We start from the raw sequence: 19,718 nt of genomic DNA, 5'->3' as shown, positions 1-19,718 counted from the left end.
GGCCAAGAGTGTTTGGTTTCAGACACAGCAGCTTTGAGATGTTCTAGCTGACCTCCATGGAGAGACCTCCAATCAGCAGTCAGATATGTGAGTTGGTAGCTCAGAGAAAAGGTCATGAATCTGAGTCATAAGAGGATGGAACTCTGCATGGAGGTGGTATGTAAAGCCATGAGGTTGGATGGGATTGTTTTGGGAGTGTGCACACATGGGGAAGGGCCAGGGTGAGCCCTGGGCCATCCACTGTTTAGTCAGGAGAAAAAGCCAGTAAGGAAGCTACCTGTAAGTCAGAAGAAAAAGCAGAGAAGCCAAGAAAGTGTCTAAGGAAGGACTGACCGATTATATCATGCCCCTGAGAGATGAGAGAAGCTAAGAATTGGTCACTGGCTTTGGTAAGAGGAGGTAATTGGTCCTTTACAAAAGTGGCTTCACTGGTGTGGAAGGTGACACAAGCCTATCTATTGGGAGTCTGACAGAACAGGCACTGAAAAAGCAAACCAGGAAGGATTCCACTTTCATAGGGAACAGAGAAACTGGTGGCTGGAGGAAGATGGTGCCCTGAGAGGTCTTTGTAAGGCTCTCAAGGAGGGACTGACCCAGTAGAGAGAAAACACTAAGGCTCCAGAAGTCTCTGTGGAGGTGAGAAGAGATGGACCCGGAGCACGAGTGCAGAGATTGGCCTCAGGTAGCAGCTTACAGCAGCAAGTAAGCTGGAAGATCTGCTGGTTGCAGGATGAGCCCAGGCTCTCCTGGCTACCGTTATTTTCTCAGTGATCTGAGAAGTGAGGGCATCGCCTGAGAGTGAGGAATGGAGAGAAGGTGAGCAATGGTGTCAGGGTGGTCTAGGGAAATGCAGTGAGATGGCTGGAAGGGCAGCAACTCTCGGGAGACCGGTGGGCAGGAAACGAAGGTTGTTTTGGGAGATTACTAGTGGAGGCAGGCAGCCACTCACCCGTGTCTGCAGGCCCACTTGCCAGCTGGCATTCTTGCTGCCAATCCTTGGGCACGACGGGCTCTGTGAGGTGAAGGAAGTCCTGCAGGGGGCAGCGGTGAGGGCAGCCAGGCAGGATCAGCGGCCAGGGAGCCTTGTTACTCTCATTCCGAAAGTACATCTCCACTGAGAAATTCCTGAGGGTTGACAGGAGAGGTGATGGAAGCTGCTCAGCGGGCCTATAACTGAGTGTTTGGGCTGCCCACAGCCTCCACACAATTGCCCCTCCGGAGGGCAGACTGTCCACTCACCCATTATCTTCCTGGTACAGTTCAAATATGTGGCAGGAGGCGTAGGGGGCTTGTTCCCCATTGTAGACATCCAGTGCCATTTGCAGAGCAACCAGGGTGGTGTCGTGCTGTAACAGAGAGGAGCTCCCTGTCAGCCCTCCTCACCTAACCCCTGCCCCCCTCCCGCCCCAGGCACTGAACAGAGGAGACAGCCAGCTCTTTGGCCGACGTTCGCATGCTGGGGAGTATGGGAACTTACCGCAGAGTAAACCAGCAGCTTAGGGAGTTGGGAAGAGGCTGCCATGAGGGTCAGGTTCTTCCGTATCTGAGCCAACAGGACTCCTAAGGAAGAAGAGATCCTGGTGTCAGTGACTCCAGCTACCCCTGTCTTTTGATCAGACCTATCTGAGCCCCTTCACACTCTGCTGGTCCTGGGCCTGATCACCTGCACAGGGAACTTTTAGGTGTATGGGAACCATGTAGGAAACTCTTCAGCACCCCTGTTCTCTAAGAACTTTGAAACTTACAGAGAGAAGCAAGATAAAACAAGATATGTACATTTCAACAGATACAGAGATCTGCCTCTTTATAAGTGAGCTACCAGGTCCTGCCCATGTCTGAAGAATTACTCCAGTTTGGAACAGATATAAACTTAAGACTGCTTCAAAACCCATAAGATGGTGGCAAATACGGGAGCTCTGCACATGCAGGCTCTGAAAACTACAGAGATGTCAGGAAGGTTTGACAGCTGGCCCTCCCTTGGGTGCTCAGACCAGGAAACTGGCGCATGTGTATTATTCTCAGCCTTCTTGCAAAGCGTTCCCTGGTGGGTTTCTGGAGGGAGGTATTCATTTAAGGGGACAGAAGGTCTCCTGACACGAGTGACTCAAGAAGATGAATGGCAGGAAAGAAGCATGCAAACCTGACTGTGGTCGATCATACAGTGACAGAGGGGCTATAAGCATTTGGAGGGCGGGGGAAGGCTTCGGTGACTAATGGGAGGTCTGGTTCTGAATGGGCAGAGAAGACTATGGGGGGAGAGGGAAGTGTGTGAGCAGCCTTCCAGAGCAGGTTGTTAATGCAGTAGGGTCCTGAGGAGGGAAGTGACATGCTGCTCTGGTCACTCACCCCCCTGAAGCCGGGCCTTCTCTGCCTGCTCGTAGATCCCGAAGAGGAAGCGGAAGCTGAAGTCCTTTAGCCGGCTCAGATGCTGCATGGTCTGGGGAGAGGCCCAGGGCGGCAGGACCAGCCCGTGTGTTTGCTGTGTATCGCAGCAGGCAGGTTAGCTCCCCAGGCCTAGGCCAGAGCCTCTCCGGGGACAGCTCTCTTCCCCAGCGGGAAGGTGCCTGTGTGTGTGTGAGGGAGGGAGAGGAGAGGAGAGGTGAGGCTGAGGGACTGGAACCAGGAGACATGGTGGACAGGACACAGGAAAGGAAGCTCAGGCATGAAAAGCGTGACTCAGCAGAATCTTGGATAGCACGAGAGTTCTGGGTGGAGAGGGGCAAGAACTGCTGACAGATAATAAACCATTTCCCACTCTGAGGTTCTTTTTCACCCATGAGGGAAGTTCCCTTGTTTCGCAAGAAGCGGCTTGCCTGGACCTCCCCAGTGGGAATGGTATCCAGGCATGATGTCCCACTTGTCCTGGTCACCTGGGCCTGCCGAGGTGTGAGAGAAGAAAGGTCACACTGGGACCCTAAGTGGGCTCACCTCACAGAAGAGTGTGTCATAGACATTCCAGACGGTCTCCAGCGTCAGATCTGTAAGGCCTGTCTCGTTGGCCACCATATCCAGAAATTGCTATGAAAAAAGGATCAGGGGATGAGTCCTGCCCTGGGGAAAGGACAGCGTGATGACCTCCACCTCAGCCTCACTCACTGCATTCTGAATGATCTCATTCTGATACTCTGGCGTCTGTCGGGTCTCATTCTGTAACTGCTCGTAACGGGGACACGGGCCCAACGGGAACTTCAGCAGCTGCAGAACAAAGTGGGGAAAACAGGCTGAGAAGGAGTCAGGGATCAGCTGGCCCATGGCCAGAGTTGTCCCTCTCACCACCTCCAGGGAAACGCTGGCCAGTCTTACCCTATCCTCAGTGATGGGCACAGTGTGAACGGGGATAGGTTGCCAAGAGATATTTGGGTTGAAGCGCTGTATCCCGTTGGGAGGGAAGAGTCCGGCCAGGTTGGCCTCAGCACTCATGAGCGTACGGTCAAAGTCTGTGCTTCGCACATAAACCTGCAGAGACAACAACACAAGTCTTACCTGTGGGGGTGGGATGGGGCAGCTTTGGCCCCTCATTGGGGCCTCAGGGGGAGAACCTGAACCTGTTCTTGATGGTTACCCAGCAGATGGTGGCCCCTGCTCCCCATCTCTGACCTTCCTCGTCCCTCTTCCCAGCAAAGGGCCAAATGCTCAGGTAGTGGCTAGCTGTCACCACTCTGTGAAGAACTCCTGTTGTAATGGCTCTAGTTCAAATGCCTTCCCAGTCCAAAGTATAAGGCTGTCAGTCAGTGAGGCTGTCAGGTCTATCTGTCTGCTTTTATAACAACGCCTATCTCCCTATCTAGACCAGAGTTCTTGAAGGCAGAAACTGTCTCCCACCACACACATATACCCCTTAATAAAGTAGCTTAGAGATCAGGGAGAGGAAATAGAGAACAGTTAATTGCTTGTGCAAAGGGAGGAGGAAGCAGTGGGGAGGGGCAAGACCAGGACAGAGCTGGCCCTCAAGGGAACAATAACATTGAGGACCCCACAGCCTGTGGTTGATAATGGTAACCAGAGGAACATTCATCACCATCCCCGGGCTCTAGGAAGAGGGCTTCAAGAATCAGGAACACTTGCCAATCTTTCCTGACATGCCTTCTCTACGTGTGTTCCCTCCTACCTTTACGTCTTGGCCCTGTGTGGTTTATCGTCTGTCACCCCCACCTCATTCTAAGCTCCACAAAAACAGAGATCATATCTGTGTGGTGCACCATTACACGCACAGTGCTGGCACAGCACTTTGCCCTTAGTAGGTACTCAGTAAGTGTTTTGGATGGAAAGTCTACGCTATTCCACAGAATCAGAAAAGACTTTGCCAGGCCCTAAAGTCTGAGATTGGATGCTTGATCAGTTTTGCCCCTTCCAAGTCAAGGAGGGGCAACTCGGCCTCTAGGACTCTGTTCTACACAGCTCTTGGATGTCGTGTCCTGTAGTTGTTACCAAAAACTCATGGCAGGAGGCCAGAGTGCCCCAGGCTTCCCGAGGGCAGGGGGCTTCCCGAGGGCAGTAGATTCCACTCCCCTTGCCTCTTGGAGCTCCCAGCCTTACCTCTTGCCGGTGGTAAGAGGTGTTGAGAAAGCCATGATAGCGTTGCCGCAGAGCCTGGCCCAGCTCCCAATGCTGTAGCATCCCCTCCTGTGGGCAAACTCAAGAGTTAAGAGGGAAGGGACAGCTTGCAAGCCCACAGGGCTTAGGCACTATTGCTTTCCAAATTTACCCTGTCTGGAAGTAGGAGTGGGTTAATCTGATCACAGAAGTCATTTACTAAGTGGCTGATTGTATATGGCATCTGTCCTGGACACAGAGGAAAGTAAGTTTAAGGTCAAAGTCAGCACCCACATGGCAAATGAGAGTTTGGTGGAGCCCCAAGTTCTGTAGCCTGCTCTCGAGGTCACTCATTCTACAGCACGCCCTGAATGGAGGCTGGCTTGTGACCCACCTTAGTTAGCTGACCAAACCCCTGGGGCCACTCCTCTTCCTGATAGGGATCCTTGGGATATGTCTTCACTGGCGAACGGTCTCCATGTCGGTACAGCTGAGGAAAGAAAATGGTTTGCCTACAGGTCAGAGAGTTCCTCGATAGGGACAAAGAGCCCATCTCTCCCCTTGTTGGGGAGAGATGCCTTACTCCTTCTAGGAAGCCTTAACTCTACCCCCTGCAAAAGACCCCAACTCAGAAGTCAGTAACTTTGAACAGGTTCCAGAGATTCTAATTTGGCTAACCAACGCCACTGGAGACCATAAGAGAAGCCAAAGGTACAGATGGGAAAGGAAAGGAGAAATGAAAGCAATGCCGGGGATGGGGGGAGGGATGGGGGAAAAATCACCAAAGGCTTAAGGGTGAGTCCCTTTACCGTTCTACAACATCCCTGTCCCAAGACAGACTCACCGACCTATGCCCTGATATATAATTAATTACACCCTGCCTGTCCCCGAAAATAACTCGGGCTCCACATCAATTCCGAACTGGGCCCCCGACCCTCCAGGCCAGTCGTCTAGTCCTAAACCGGCTCCCGCTCCTCCAGATCCCGACCCCAGCACAAGCCCCGCCCCTCCCTCGAACAACCGGCCGTGCCCTTCCAGCTCTGGCAAGCCCTTTGGCCACCCCGTCTCTCATTACCAAGGTGACGAAGCGCAGACTCCGGGCCTGGGTGGGTGGCATCACTATCAGGTTCACGCCAAGAAGGAGCTGGAGAAGAGCTGCCCCGCTCCATGCAAACGGCCTGCCCGCCATCACCGCTGTAGACTATGCAGCAAATCGGCTGGAACCCGCTGCGTGGCACCTACAGCAGCCGCCCGGACGCACCCGTAAGGACACACGCCGGAAGTGCCTTCGCCGCCATCTTGGTAAAGGAGGGGCAGAGATGGTGGGAGAAGGAGGAATCTGGGAGGGAATGCGATGCGGCCGCGGCGGAGGAGCGTGGGAATGTAGCGCGACCTCGCGTGGCAGAAGGAGCTGAAGATCTCGTCTTAGTAAAGAGAGTCCTCAGCTCGGGTTGGCCTCTGCCACGGAGACCCTGTAACAAGGTGGCGCCTACTGTGTGCCGGTGTATGGGAGAGCGAGCGCCCCCTCGGGCCGGAGTGCCGCCCGTCCTGAGCTCAGAGCCACAGCTGCTGCAGAATTGGGGCAAGAGCTGGGAAGTGTAGGGCGCCCTTCTCCACGCCCCTGCCTTCTGGTGGAATTTGAGCCTTGGCCCTGTTCCCGGGAGAGGCCCTGTTTGGTGCAGGGCACAGAGTGTCAACAGTTCTTTGGACTCTCTGTGTCCTTGAGGTTGGTCCCAGTGTAGCCTACTTGCTCCTGCCTTTGAGCAAAGCTCCAAAAGACCCCTCACTTTCCCTTCCAGTCCTTTCCCTGCCCTCCCACACGTCCACTTCCGAATTTTAGAGGTCTTCTAAGATGTCATGCCTCCTCCGAAAGGAATGTTGGACAGTGTGTTCAGACTTTGCAGAATCAAAGCAGTGAGTCCACAGGCGAGGAATTTCAGACCAATGGGGAGATACATAAGGATAAGGGGAAGGAGTGTATCATAAAGTGGAGTAGGTGTAGTTTCCACAGAATCGGAGACCCTCTTGGCATTGGCCATTGGTATCCAGGTGCAGCCAATTTGGCCTTAGTGCTTTGTGACTGAGCTTGGAATGACTCCAGGATCACAGGCCCTTGGGATGCTTTGATTCAGGTCTGCCCACTGGAAGCAAATCACCTCAAATGGTTGGGAGAAATAAAACCTGATCACAACTGTATGGGAGAATAGGGTGCCTGGGCGGCTCAGTTGGTTAAGGGTCTGACTCTGATTTCCACTCAGGCTGTGATGTCATGCTTGGTGAGCTTGAGCCCCATGTCTGGCTCTGTGCTGACAGTGCAGAGCCTGCTTGAGATTCTCTGCCTCCCTCTCTCTGTCCTTCCCCTGCTCACAGGCTTTCTCCCTCTCTCAAAAGTAAAGAAACATTAACAAAACAAAACTTAGAGTGCCTGCGTGGCTCAGTGGGTTAAACGTCCAACTTCGGCTCAGGTCATGATCTCACAGTTTATGGATTTGAGCCTGGAGCCTGCTTCAGATTCTGCGCCTCTCTTTCTCTGCCCCTCCCCTACTTTTGCTCTCTCTCTGTCTTTCATAAATAAATAAACGTTAAGAAAAAAAAAACTGTATGGGAGAAAGCAGGATCATTATTTTACCCTATGACTCCAGATCCAATTATTTTTAATATACCTTTCAAAATTGTTATGGAGGAGTGAATAGAAATTGAGAGCTGAAAGATGGGTAGTCAAATGGTTTTTAACCTTCTTATTTAGTCATAAGCACCTTTACGAATCAGATGAAAATTTAGTGCCCTGTTTTCCAGAAAAAATGTCCACACACACAAATGGAATTTTGTATATAATCTTAAGAGGTTCATGAAGACCATCAATAGTTTTCTTGATTCAGCATCTCTGAATCCCTGATCCAACCTAGTCCCCTTACTTTAGAAGGATAAGAAAACAGGGGCAACTGGGTGGCTCAGTCAGTTAAGCGTCTGACTTCAGCTCAGGTCATGATCTCCTGGTTCATGGGTTCAAGCCCTGCATCGGGCTCTGTGCTGACAACTAGGAACCTGCTTTGGATTCTTTGTCGCCCCCTCTCTCTGCCCCTCTCCCACTCACACTCTGTCTCTCTCTCTCTTAAAAATAAATAAACATTAAAAAAATTCTTAAAAAAAAAAAAAAGGATAAGAAAACAAAAAGAGAGGAAGTGATTTGTCCAAGGTCACAGAGTTTAGGAGAAGGGATTAAAACTCAAGTTTTCTGATTCCCAGATAGTCTTTATAATGGGCTATTTCTCACAGGCTACTCAAACTGCATTGCTAAGCCATATTTGGTGGCCCCCAAATGCCTTCAATAAAGAGATTTCTAATGAAACTTTCTCACATTGGTTGGGTTGAATGGGGCATGGCTAAATGCCCCTTACTCTTGCAAGGACATAGCCTTGCCTTGTACCCAGGCCTTTGTGATTTCAGAATGTAAATCTTGGGTGGGGCAGGGGGGGGTGTGGGGGGGGAATGTAAATCTTGGGCTCACTAAATTTTGGTGAGTAGAGCAAATTCAACTTTTGCTTTTCTTCCCACTTGCTCAAGTATGCCTGTATCCTTTGTGCCTGCAAGTATCCTATGTAGGAGGGATTGATGGAGCTGATATTATTTCCATTTTTTGTAGTAAAAAACAAATCCAGGAAGGGTGAAGAAGCACAAGTACGTGGTAGAACCAAGAGCTGAGCCCTGTTTTGTTTCCTGTTTTTTTGTTTTTATTTATTTATTTTTTTGTTTTGAGAGAGAGTGAGGGCCTAAGTGGGGCAGAGAGAGAGAGAGGAAGAGAATTTCAGGCAGGGTGCAGAATTTCTGCACCATCAGCCCAGAGCCCGATGCAGAGCTTGAACTCACAAACTGCAAGATCATGACCTGAGCCGAAATCAGAGATGCTTAACCGGTTGAGCCACCCAGGCACCCTGTGTGCCCTGGTTTCTTGACCCCTAGCTCCTGCATATTTTCTACCAGATGATTCTGTAGTCTCCATGCCTTTGTTCCTAAATACAGATGCAAAAAATTAGGTGTGTAGATAGATTTATAGATAGGTGGATACATGGGCCTATCTCTGATCAAATAAATCAGAATCCATGAAAATGAGACCAGGTTTGGAAACCACTGTTCCACTGTGTTGTCAGAAGTAAACCTAAATCCAGGTGAGTTAATCATTTTATTGATCTGGGGAGGTGGTTTTGTGTAATGGAGTGAGGTATTTTTTTGTTTGATTTTGAGTCAGCTAAACCTGTATTCAAATTTGATATTTACCCACTTGCTAGTAACTATCTCTTAGGGTTATATATGATGCTAAAGAAAATAATACACGTAAAGATAAATAGTAAATACATAGTAGTAAATGTTACTTTTCTCCTTTCTGCCTTCTATATTATCTCTGAACTCATAAGCCTGAGAAGCAGAAATTCCTGGGTTCTTCTCTATCTTGTGATTGGGAGGTTGGGCAGAAGTTGTTTGAGTGCCCTGCAAGATGACCCCCCCACACTCTGCACCTTTCCAGAATGGTGAAGGAGAGAGCAAGAATCTGTTTCCTTAGTCTGTCTCTCCAAACTGTACCTTGTGGCCTGCTTCATGGGAATTTGAGTACTTTCAAGGGAATTATCGAATAGTACATATGACTGTAGACTGGGGAATGCTCCTCTGTTTTTGCTTCAAGTTTCCCATTGCTGCAAGGAAAAATCCTCTGGAGGTTCTAGGGTCACAAATGTGACCTGGAAGATCCCCAAAGGTTCTAGGAGCCAAAGAAACATAGGAGACTGGGAAAGAAAGAGCACTGGGAGGCTTTGCACCTAATACCTGTGGGCTAGTGGGACTCTACTGTGCGGGTGGGTCTGGTAAAGTGAGACATGTAACCCCAGCTGTTGATCACCTGACTACTTGCTCTGGTTTGGGGGAGATGTCCCAGTGGTGGGACTGCAGAAACTCTGGCGATAGTGCCAACAGGTTTTCGTTTTCCCATTTTCCTCTCCCTTTCTTTCTTCACAGGGGGGAGGCTCCTGAAGCCCTGTAACCTGAAGGGGTAGCTCTGGCAGTAAAGCACTGGTAACGCTTCCTTCTCTTCTACTTGAGATAAAGGAGCGGACTCCCTGACTTGGAGGAGATGGTGCCCTGATCTGCTTGTTCAGCAGCTGGCACTAGCCTGGGTCAAAAAGGCTCCAGATGGGGCTTGTGTGTGGTCTCAGGTCCTGGACTGCAGAGAGACGGGGGTGTCAGGAGAGGGAGCTGAGGATCAGGAGTAGATGAGGGAGGCCTTTCCCACCTCCCAGAAGGTAGGTCATCAAGCCCCAGATCAATGTTACATCCCAAGTTCCTTGTATCCAGGTGTTTCAGTGACATCTCTGACTGTCCTTCTACACTGAAGCTCTGGGGGTGGGGAAAGGTGGAGGAGGGAACTGGGTGGATGATGTGGGTGCTGAGACAGAATGGTTCCAGTTTCCCAGGGGTTGGAGTCCCTGGTGTCTGCTTTTCCAGGACAGCTGGGGCCTTGTGAAAATCTGGAAAGGAAGACATGCAAGAGGAATGGAGAGCCTTGTGCTCATGACTCAGAGATGTTCGGACAAGGGTGGTGGCCTCATGAAGGGATGACCTTGTGATAAGAGGGAACAAGAGCTAAAGCTGGAGGCAGAACTTTGAGATGGGGGGTGTCAGAGGGGCTTTTCTGAAATGTGAAAGTGAATACGGGGGCAGATTTTGCAACACCACCCAGCCTGCTGTCTTCTCAAGCCTCTGCTCTCCAACCCCCGCCTGTTCCCCCACCCCACCCTGTGCTTCCTCCCATCTTTCACCAAGCTCTCTTTCTGTTTCTGCTTTCCCCGGCCTTCTCCCATCCTGTTCTGCCACACCCTCTGTCCGCTCTGTCCCCGTTCCTCTCTTCCCTGGTGTCCTGTTCATCTGTTTCCATCCCCCTGGCTGCCTGCCCTGGCCCTCTGTCCTTCTATCCTTTAATGTGGGGCCCATGGGAACTGGAGTTCACAGCAAAACAGGAAGAGCCTGTGAGCAGGAAACTGGGAGTGGGGCAGGGGGTGAACAACCAGCAGTAACCTCAGCCTCCCACATCTGGACTGAAGCATCACCGGGGCTCTCTGTCTCTCCCACAGCAACCCACCAGCCCCAGCTTCTTCCATCCATCTTAGTGTTTCATTGGTCCAGCTGACCCGAGAGACAACCAGACAGGAGCATCCTGGACTCCAATTCAAGAGAAAGAGCACAGGAGTGCTCACTGGAGTGAGGACATCTGGATTCTGATCCCAGCTTGGCCACTAACTGTGTGTGGTCTTGGAAAAGGCTCTTCCATGAGCTCAGTGTTCTGAGGCTAGTTCTTCTGAATGTTCTCTGTAAAATGGTGCTCCTGTTATTTACCCTCTCCCTCCCCTCCTCTTGAGGTTGCTCTAAGGCCCAAAAGATATAGTGAAACAAGCACTGGAAGGTTAACAGTGTGAGATTCCAGATGATGGGAAGACCTATAGATGAAAGGATTGGGAAGTTAATGATAGCTGCTACCATTTCTTGAACACTTACTATGTGCCACACATTGTGCTGTGATACGTTGTTTATGTCTCATGACAACCTTATGTAGCTAAAACCATTATTAGTATCATCCCTATTTTAAAGCTAGAGAAATTGGTTCAGAAACATTATGTAACTTATTTAATCGCAATCAGACAGCTAATAAGAGGCAGAGGCAAAGCCAGGATATGAACCCAAAACCTGAGCCCAGAGCTCAGGTGCCAAACAACACGTTGAGATGAAATTGACAAGAGTTAACAAGTACAGAAGAGGATCATATTATTTTTCTTATTTAAGAAACAGGAACATAGTACCTCCTCTGTTGCCTACTCTATGCTAGGCCCTGTTCCATGGGCCACAGGGGAGATAAAATCAATTAAACATGGTATCTACCTTCAGGGGTGTATCTCATTTTCCGGGCAACAGGGCAGGACAACTACAGCTATAGTCTCAGTACATCCTGGTTAGAACCTACCATCACTTCAGATGGAACGGTTCCCAGATATGAGAACCTGTGTACCTTCCCAGGTCCATCCTGGGCTGGCACCTGAGTCACCTGCCATCTCCACCCCTACCTCCTTGCCAGGCCTGCCATTGCTCCTCCTCTCTCTCCTGGCCTCTTCACATTTCGGTGGCCCCCTGCAGGGCACCCACGTTCAGAAAGCTTCCCTGGAAGGAAAAGCACCTGCCTTTCCACCTCTGGAGTGATACCAGCTTGGCTGAGGCCCGGGGCTTGTGGGGAGAGCTTTTTGGCCCTTTCCCAGAGGCAGGAGAGGAGGAGGGAGGCTGGGAAAGCAGGCTGGGGCTCGGTGTTGCAATTCCGGGCAGTGCAGGGACCTTTGCTCTACGAGGTGTCTATGGAGGGGAGGGAACACTGACTCTGGAGGCTGCCGGGATTGGGGTGGGGGTGCCTGGGAGGCCGTCTTTCTGTAAAAGCAGCTAAGAGGCACCGGGGTGAGGAGAGGAAGGGGAGAGACGTGGAACTGGGCTGGTCTACAGGGAAATGCGACTGTCATGGTTGGGGGAAGGGAAGCAGGGGTGAGGCTGGGCTGAGGGGCGGCGGGCTGGGGAGGAGTCAGCATGGTAGGGAAGCTGCCCCGTGGGTGTGGGGGACGGCGGCCAGGGTTCTGGTCAGTCGTCTCCAGTCTGCCTAGCAGGAAGGAGAAGTGGCCCGACCCCTCAGCAGTCCCTCCCCTCAGCCTCTCCCCACATTACTTTCCTGGGGCTCCGGTCCTTCACTTGCTCAGCTCCGGCTCCTCCGCCAGCCAGCGAGGCCTCTGGACAGGGGATTGCACCATCCTCCTCTCCCAGCAAGGGGGCTCCAGAGACTGTCCCAGCCAGGAAGTCCGGTGGCCTGGGGATTCGGTGGGTCTGTTCCTCAGCACTGGCCTGGGGCTCTGTGTGTGAGTCTGGGGTGGAAGGGAGGTTACCCTGTAGATCTTAGAAAGTGGTGTCTGGGGAGAACTGAAGGATGATAATGGTGATGGCAGCCCAGGCAGCAACAGGATTCTATTTAGGTCCCAGAATAACTTCTGAAGGGTTCTGGGGGAGGGGGGTCCTGGCTGTGAACTGGAGCGACTCCCACAGGCAGGAGGTTTGTGCCGGGACCCTGGAAAGTGACAGTAGTGAGGGTGTCTAAGAAGCAGTGAGTTTTACTGTGTGAGTGAGCAGTGAGTGAGCTGGTCCTGGCCAACTTTGTTCCCAGTCCTGTCCTTACTTTGGAGTAAGAGGAAGGGGCTCTGACAGAAGCTGGGCAGATGTGCCCAAACACTCTGTGATGGCCTGGAGGGGTCCCTGGGGAGAAGAGGTGGCATGGTGGCCAACAGCTAAGACTTTGGAGTCAGACCAGAATTGGAATCTTGGCTCTACCATTGCCTAACTGTGTAGCCATAGGCAATTTACTTAATCTCTTTGAACCTCAGTTTCCTGATCTGTAAAATGAGCTTAAGAATAGTCATGATATTGGGGTGCCTGGGTGGCTCAGTCAGTTAAACGTCCTACTCTTGATTTCGGCTCAGGACATGATCTCACGGTTCGTGAGTTCAAGCCTTGCAAGGAGCTCTGTGCTGATGACACGAAGCCTGCTTGGGATACTGTTTCTCCTTCTCTCTGCCCCTCACCCGCTTGTGCTGTCTGTCTGTCTGTCTCTCTCTCAAAATAAATAAATAAACTTAAAAAAGAAAGAATAGTAACGACATCCATAGGAATATTGAGAGAAAGGCATATAAAGCCTTAGAACAGGCTGATATGTACGTATACAGCAAGTAAATGTTAGCGGATATATTAGTACTGATAAGATCAGGAGGAGAAAGTTGCTGAGGCCAGAAAGGAGCCTGGTTCTGAAGACTGTAACATGGATCATTCCTGCAGGAGAGTCCCTTGGTAATGTCCAGGGCTCCAGGAAGAGATGTCCTTGTGGCTGGAGGCCCCTGTGCCTGATGCTTCTCCTGGTAAGCTTCTTCATCCCAGCCCTCTCCCCTGAGCCCACATCTCAGCCCTTCTCCTCCCTCAAGAATCAGCCTCCTTCGTTACTTGCCTTCTGCCATACCCCAGAGAGCAGTCTAGAGTCGTTCTTGGTATTACTTGCCTCCTTCTGCCCAGACTACCTCTACACTGGTTCTGGTGCTGTTCCCTCCCAATCTGGGCTTGCTGCCGGGGACAGCTGGCATGTCCAGGGCTTAGCAGCACTGGCTTTGAAGAATTCTGTCCGATCTCTGAAATGGATGCACATCAGCCCCTCAAGGGGACAAAGGTTAACATCCTCATTTAAGGTATTGAGGTACAGGGGACTGTAAGTGACTAGCCCTAGAGCCCACATGAACCCCCGGGGCCTGAAGCCTGAGCCAACATTTTGCTGCCCTCTAGTGGTAGAAACAAGTTTGCAGTTTCCCAGAAGGACACAGAGGAAGTGGATGGGAGGGACCTGAGAGACCCCCCTTGTGCCTCTCTTTTGGGGCTAGACTCTGCAGTGGAGCTGTGGGAGCCAGATGCGCAAGATGCAAGTGGCCAGGCGCTGGGAGTCAGCAACTGCGTCCTCAGGGAGGAAGCCAGCACGCCCCAGTCGGCTGGGGACTCCCTGGGGGCAGGGCTGGAGGCAACAGAGCCCATAGTCCTGCTCCCTGGGGTGGATACCCCTCCAGAGTCTACAGGTGAGGAGCTGTTGGATTTGTTGGAGGCAGGGGGTCCCTGGATCTGGGAGAGGTACCTTAGGGCTGTTTACCTCATAAGATCACGGTTAAGTCCAAAGGCTTTGGATTCAACTAGACTTGAGTGATCTAAGTGTGAATTTTGTCTCTACCTTAGGCCCGTCTGAGTCTCAGTTTCCTTATTTGTAAAATGGAAGTAATAATGGTATTATCGCTTCTTGGCCTTTTGGCTAAGAGCGAGTGTAACATCTGTTCTTACCAGTTTAATAATAGTATCTATCTGTTATGGCTGTTGTAAGGATGGATCAATGCATATAAAGGCTCAGACAATACCTAGGACATAATAGCACTTGGTATATGAGAGCTACTTTCTCATAACAGACTGGACAGTGTACAGGGAAGGGAATGAAGGTCACTGAGTGCTCAGGGCAGTGGCCAGCTGGGCACCAAGCTTTTTTCTTGGAGAAGAACATTAAGGCTCTTCCCTGTACCCAGAGCTCCGTCCGCAAAAACGGAAAAAGGGGCCAGCCCCCAAAATGCTGGGGAATGAGCTGTGCAGTGTGTGTGGGGACAAGGCCTCTGGCTTCCACTACAACGTGCTGAGCTGTGAGGGCTGCAAGGGATTCTTCCGCCGCAGCGTCATCAAAGGAGCGCGCTATGTCTGCCACAGTGGGGGCCACTGCCCCATGGACACCTACATGCGTCGCAAGTGCCAGGAGTGTCGCCTTCGAAAATGCCGCCAGGCTGGCATGCGGGAAGAGTGTGAGTGTCTGGGGGCAGGAGTGGGGGAGGAGGCTTCTGGGAACGGGGTGCCAGGGTGTGAGGGTAGACAGGCAGCTGAGCCTACAGGGCCTTCCTACATGGTCCCTACGTATAGATTAAAATCTCTTCCTTATGTTTACTCAATGCTCTCTGCTTTTTTGGAGCCTCAAACTACCCCTGTGCCCCATCCTTGCTTCCTGTCTCCCCCTTTTCCTCCCTCCTCACGTCCGGCCCTGTCCTTAGGTGTCTTGTCCGAAGAGCAGATCCGCCTAAAGAAATTGAAGCGACAAGAGGAAGAACAGGCTCAGGCCACATCCATGCCCCCAAGGGTGTCCTCACCTCCCCAAGTCCTGCCCCAGCTCAGCCCAGAACAGCGGGGCATGATTGAGAAACTGGTGGCTGCCCAGCAACAGTGTAACAGACGCTCTTTTTCTGACCGGCTCCGAGTCACGGTAACTGAGGGAGCTGGGGACAGATGGCTGTGCCCAGGGCATGGTTGGCTTCTTGATATCCGACTCAGTATAGTTTGTGTCTTCCGTCCTTGCCCTTCTGGATAGCCTTGGCCCATGGCACCAGATCCCCAGAGCCGGGAGGCCCGTCAGCAGCGCTTTGCCCACTTCACGGAGCTGGCCATCGTCTCTGTGCAGGAGATCGTTGATTTCGCCAAACAGCTGCCTGGCTTCCTGCAGCTCAGCCGGGAGGACCAGATCGCCCTACTGAAGACCTCTGCGATTGAGGTGGCTGGCAAGGCTGAGGGATGACGGGAGGACTGGGGCGGGATTGTCTCTGGCAGGGGCTTCACGACAGCCGCATGGGGAGTTGAAAGTGCCTCATGCCGAGACCAGCCTGCAGAGTCCCTGTTTGAGGTCTACTGTTGTGTGCAGGTGATGCTCCTGGAGACGTCTCGGAGGTACAACCCTGGGAGTGAGAGTATCACCTTCCTCAAGGACTTCAGTTACAACCGGGAAGACTTTGCCAAGGCAGGTGAGAACTGAGATCAAAAAAAGATTGGGGTGGATGGAGAGACACTTTTGGTCATTGGGCTCATAGTGACTACAGAGACACAGGCCCAGGCTTTGGGTGGCTGTTCAGGGAAGGCTCCTCTTGTTTTCCCAAGATAGAAAGTTGGAATGGTGATCGGCCTCTCTCAGCTGCTCCAAATAGACCCCTGTCCTCTGTTGCATTTGGCCAGTGGTTCTCACATGGTGTTTGTTCTAAGGAATCTGAGGTGGGGTTCTGGGGAATTGTCACCCTGGAGGAGGGTCAAAGAGGCACAGGAATGTCCTTCTTCCTTGAGCCAAACAAGAAACTCCATGTAATATTGTGCTTCTGGATGATGTTTTGCCTAAAGAAAAGATTTTGCACCGAGTCTTAGTACTTAATAAGGAACTCAGTGGTGCCCTTTAAGGAACGTGTGGACTGACTTCACCCTATCTTTCAAATGCTTTTTTTGATGAGTTGTGGAACAGAAGCTGAAACGTGGCAACTTCAGGGCCATTTTAGGTTAAGAGTGAACACTCCCTTCCCCGTGCTGCATTACACCTGGAATGTTTTCTCCAAGAATTCGTTCACAGCGCTGCTCTTTGATCCTTACTTGTAGGCTAAGCAGTGTTGGCTTCCTCATATTCAGTTGCTGGTAATGTTTGTGTCATGGGAGTGGGGGTGGGCAAGAATGGACGGCTGAGGGTGTTTTGGAGGGACTGCAACTTCGGCTCAACGGGAGACCGAGTAGTTTAACACCTGAGTGAGTGGGTCTGTAAAATAGGGCCAATGCTATGACTCCATTCTTGGGGTTTGGTAGGTCCTGCTTTCCAGGACAGAGCTCATTGTCTGGTTTCTGGTGACTCAGACCAGCTCATATGCCTCTTGTCCAATACAGGCCACTCTGAGCTTTCTAGGAAGGCCTCCCTTAACTGTAGAGCATGGCAGTGGCCTGTCACATCTCCTGGCTTCTCTAGTGCCCTGTGTGCTGCTGGAGTGTACAGGCGCCTAATGGGGGCAACTTGAGGACTTTTTTCCAGCTTTAAAAACCCAGCCCTGCTCCTTTTCTCTGCCTTTTTCCCTAAATGCTTATCATCCAGGTCGTTCCCAAGCGTGGCCTCCTCCTCCTTCCTAACCTCCTCCTTTCTGAACCCTTCGCCATTCTCATGTCCGGGTGTTCCTGCAGCACTGGCGGGCTTGTGCCATCTGAATCTGCACCTATTTATAGATTCATTTATATAAGCAGTTGTGATGCCATCACATTTGCCTTTCATTTCTTTTTGTCAGCGAGGTCTTGGGGAGGAGGAGCAGGGGCCCTCTTTTGTCACGTCTCCATCCCTCTCTGCATCCACTACTCTATGCTGCAGCCACTAATGATGTGGCCTGGTAACATGAGCGGACCCTGCAAGGGTGCACAGACCATCTCCAGAGCCTCCGCCTCCTCTCTGTACAAAGGGCCTGTTCGGCACAATTGGAGGCTCAACACCTCAACAAGAAAGGCTTTATAAAATGGGGCATGTCCATTAAATGTCTCAGCACACACTTGGTAAACATCAGGGTGAAAGTACAGGAAGTGACTAACCAAGAAGCCTTGAATGGAAAAGTTAGCAGATGGTTGCTAAAAGAAATCTGAGAGAGCTTAGGGGATAGGGTGGAGGGGGGAGACTGTGATGGGAGAAGTGTTCTTTAGATGTCACGACTTTAGGTCATGGTTTGTTGAACTTCACTCTCCTCAGCAAGAAATCTGGCTCTGTTTTTTTAATCTATTACTTATTTAACAAGCACTTATCTAGTATGTGCCACGTTATAATAAGGATCCATCATGAGATGAGTACTATCACTATCTTCATTCTGCAGATGGAAAAACCAAGGCCCAGAGAACTTAAGTAACTTACCCAAGGTCACACAACCCAATAAATGGCAGAGCCAGGGCTCCAACCCAGGCAGTCTGTTGTCATAGTCCATACCCTCAACCTTATTGCTGTGTTCTTGCTGGGATGTGAAACATGTTATCTCTGGTATTCAAACAAGTAAGGCCTATTGCCAGTGGAAAAGTTTTCTTTGTAAATAAAAATAAGAGTTGCCTCTATTTCTAGTAATGTGGGGTCCTCCAGAATGCCAATAATAGGGGCACCTAGGTGGCTTAATCGGTTAAGTGTCCAACTTCGGCTCAGTTCATGATCTTGCACTTTGTGGGTTCGAGCCCTGAGTTGGGCTCTGTGCGGACAGCTAGGAGCCTGGAGCCTGCTTTGGATTCTGTGTCTCCCTCTCTCTCTGCCCTTTCCCTGCTCACGTTCTGTCTTTCAAAAATAAATAAACATTTTTTTAAAATGCCAATAATAGAAGAATTTATCCTTGTCATTCAATTCAGCACCTCCTATGTGCCAGGCACAGCACTATGTGCTTTGCATGCTTTATTATTTAGCCGTCTCAACAGTCTTACAAGTTCAGATGAGCTTCCCATATCACAGATGAGGCTTAGAGAAGTTAAGAAACTTGCCTAACATTACACAGCAGAGCCCTGGAGACTTCTTCGTGCGTTCCCAATAGTTCCCCTAAGTTGAGGAGTTGGAGGAGAGAAGGAAGCTCCCATGGCTCGTGCTGCATGCCCCCGCCTCCCTTCTGCCTCCCCAGGGCTACAGGTGGAATTCATCAACCCCATCTTCGAGTTCTCCAGAGCCATGAATGAGCTGCAGCTCAATGATGCCGAGTTTGCTTTGCTCATCGCCATCAGCATCTTCTCTGCAGGTGTGAGGAGGGGCAGGAGGGAAAGGGAGCAAGAGACTTGCACCGAGAGGGGGCTGCAGGCCCCATGGGGCAGGAATTGTGGGGGTGGAAGCCCATGTTGTGCTACTTTGGGAGATGTTGGGTGCGGAATGTCCCTATTTTGGGGGTTGTGATTTGGGATATGGAACTAAGACCGTGGCCAGACTTGCTCCTCGACTCTCTTGGTGACCTGTAGACCGGCCCAACGTGCAGGACCAGCTCCAGGTAGAGAGGCTACAACACACATACGTGGAGGCTCTGCATGCCTACGTCTCCATCCACCACCCCCATGTGAGTCTCCCAATGGTGTCCTTTTTCCTCCTCCCCACAGGCTTATCCCCTGACACACCTGTTTTCCCTTCAAGACTCCTTCCCTGACTACATCTTGCACAGACAATTTGGTACCTCTCTCACAACTCCCCTACCCTTGCCCCTTCCCTGGGGAGAGACAGAACCTGTATTTGTCCCTCTCTTCCCCTAGGACCGACTGATGTTCCCAAGGATGCTAATGAAACTGGTGAGCCTCCGGACCCTGAGCAGTGTTCATTCAGAGCAAGTGTTTGCACTGCGCCTGCAGGACAAAAAGCTTCCCCCGCTGCTCTCTGAGATCTGGGATGTGCACGAATGACTGTTCTTCCCCCATATCTTCTGTTTTCTGGGCTGGATGGCTGAGGCGCCTGGCTGCCTCCAACAGGTGGAGCTGACTGAGAAGGGCAAACATTCCTGGGAGCTGGGCAAAGGAGATCCTCGTGTGGCATTAAAGGAGAGTCAAAGGGTTGGGAGTTTTGTGGCTGCTGGGCAGTGAGGGCCCTGCTAGAAGTGTGCTCCATTTGAAGATCGTACTGACCCAACCAAATGGATGAACCTGGGGGCCACTTTGCACAAGGTTCTCCAGGGCCCTGCCCCTCCTGCCTCCACCACTTCCTGTTTTCCCCACAGGGCCCCAAGAGAAATTCTCCACTGTCACTGCGGCTTGGCCATAAATGCCTGGGGGCTGCCTCA

The 19,718-nt window shown here is 51.3% G+C and overlaps 2 protein-coding genes and 1 pseudogene across 16 annotated transcripts in view; 2 read left to right on the top strand and 1 right to left on the bottom strand.

The window, feature by feature from the left end:
• The window catches only part of ACP2 (acid phosphatase 2, lysosomal), a 10,275-nt gene extending 4,525 nt beyond the window's left edge, over window positions 1–5,750 (bottom strand). The window contains exons 1-10 of one of the 6 annotated variants that reach the window (XM_015075658.3): window positions 5,609–5,750; window positions 4,928–5,023; window positions 4,537–4,623; window positions 3,304–3,456; window positions 3,097–3,195; window positions 2,929–3,018; window positions 2,347–2,479; window positions 1,478–1,560; window positions 1,240–1,346; window positions 950–1,125 (exon numbers count right to left, since the gene is read on the bottom strand). In XM_015075658.3, coding sequence (XP_014931144.1) covers window positions 950–1,125; window positions 1,240–1,346; window positions 1,478–1,560; window positions 2,347–2,479; window positions 2,929–3,018; window positions 3,097–3,195; window positions 3,304–3,456; window positions 4,537–4,623; window positions 4,928–5,023; window positions 5,609–5,722 — 1,138 coding nt within the window. In that variant the 5' untranslated portion in view covers window positions 5,723–5,750. Of the gene's footprint in view, window positions 1–949; window positions 1,126–1,239; window positions 1,347–1,477; window positions 1,561–2,346; window positions 2,480–2,928; window positions 3,019–3,096; window positions 3,196–3,303; window positions 3,457–4,536; window positions 4,624–4,927; window positions 5,024–5,377; window positions 5,532–5,608 lie in introns of those variants that run through there. The other 5 variants (XM_027072760.2, XM_015075660.3, XM_027072763.2 and 2 more) reach the window with 5 other exon arrangements.
• Window positions 5,698–19,718, top strand: NR1H3 (nuclear receptor subfamily 1 group H member 3). Of its 10 annotated transcripts, none has more exons than XM_053203218.1 (10): window positions 5,698–5,835; window positions 13,432–13,511; window positions 14,022–14,210; window positions 14,703–14,969; window positions 15,213–15,421; window positions 15,527–15,706; window positions 15,854–15,953; window positions 18,585–18,698; window positions 18,913–19,007; window positions 19,198–19,718. In XM_053203218.1, exons 2-10 carry the CDS (start codon window positions 13,469–13,471, stop codon window positions 19,342–19,344), a joined length of 1,344 nt encoding a protein of 447 aa, XP_053059193.1. In that variant the 5' UTR covers window positions 5,698–5,835; window positions 13,432–13,468; the 3' UTR covers window positions 19,345–19,718. The 10 variants fall into 10 exon arrangements, with proteins under 10 accessions (XP_053059193.1, XP_014931142.1, XP_014931141.1 ...); XM_015075656.3 differs by lacking the exon at window positions 5,698–5,835 and adding an exon at window positions 5,860–5,961; XM_015075655.3 differs by lacking the exon at window positions 5,698–5,835 and adding an exon at window positions 11,950–12,099.
• Window positions 14,418–14,542, top strand: LOC113603539 (uncharacterized; annotated as a pseudogene).

The sequence above is a fragment of the Acinonyx jubatus genome, chromosome D1 (assembly GCF_027475565.1).
Source record: "Acinonyx jubatus isolate Ajub_Pintada_27869175 chromosome D1, VMU_Ajub_asm_v1.0, whole genome shotgun sequence".
In the NCBI taxonomy this organism is placed as follows: Eukaryota; Metazoa; Chordata; class Mammalia; order Carnivora; family Felidae; genus Acinonyx; species Acinonyx jubatus.
Note: the sequence above shows the minus strand (reverse complement) of the source record. Positions and strands in the feature narration are given on the sequence as shown.

Bases quoted from the DNA above. Each gene is read 5' to 3' on its own strand.
- NR1H3 (XM_053203218.1), top strand. From the start codon at position 13,469: ATGTCCTTGTGGCTGGAGGCCCCTGTGCCTGATGCTTCTCCTG. The intron at 14,970-15,212 runs GTGAGTGTCTGG...CCCTGTCCTTAG, and splicing joins GGCTGGCATGCGGGAAGAGT to GTGTCTTGTCCGAAGAGCAG. The intron at 19,008-19,197 runs GTGAGTCTCCCA...CTCTTCCCCTAG, and splicing joins TCTCCATCCACCACCCCCAT to GACCGACTGATGTTCCCAAG.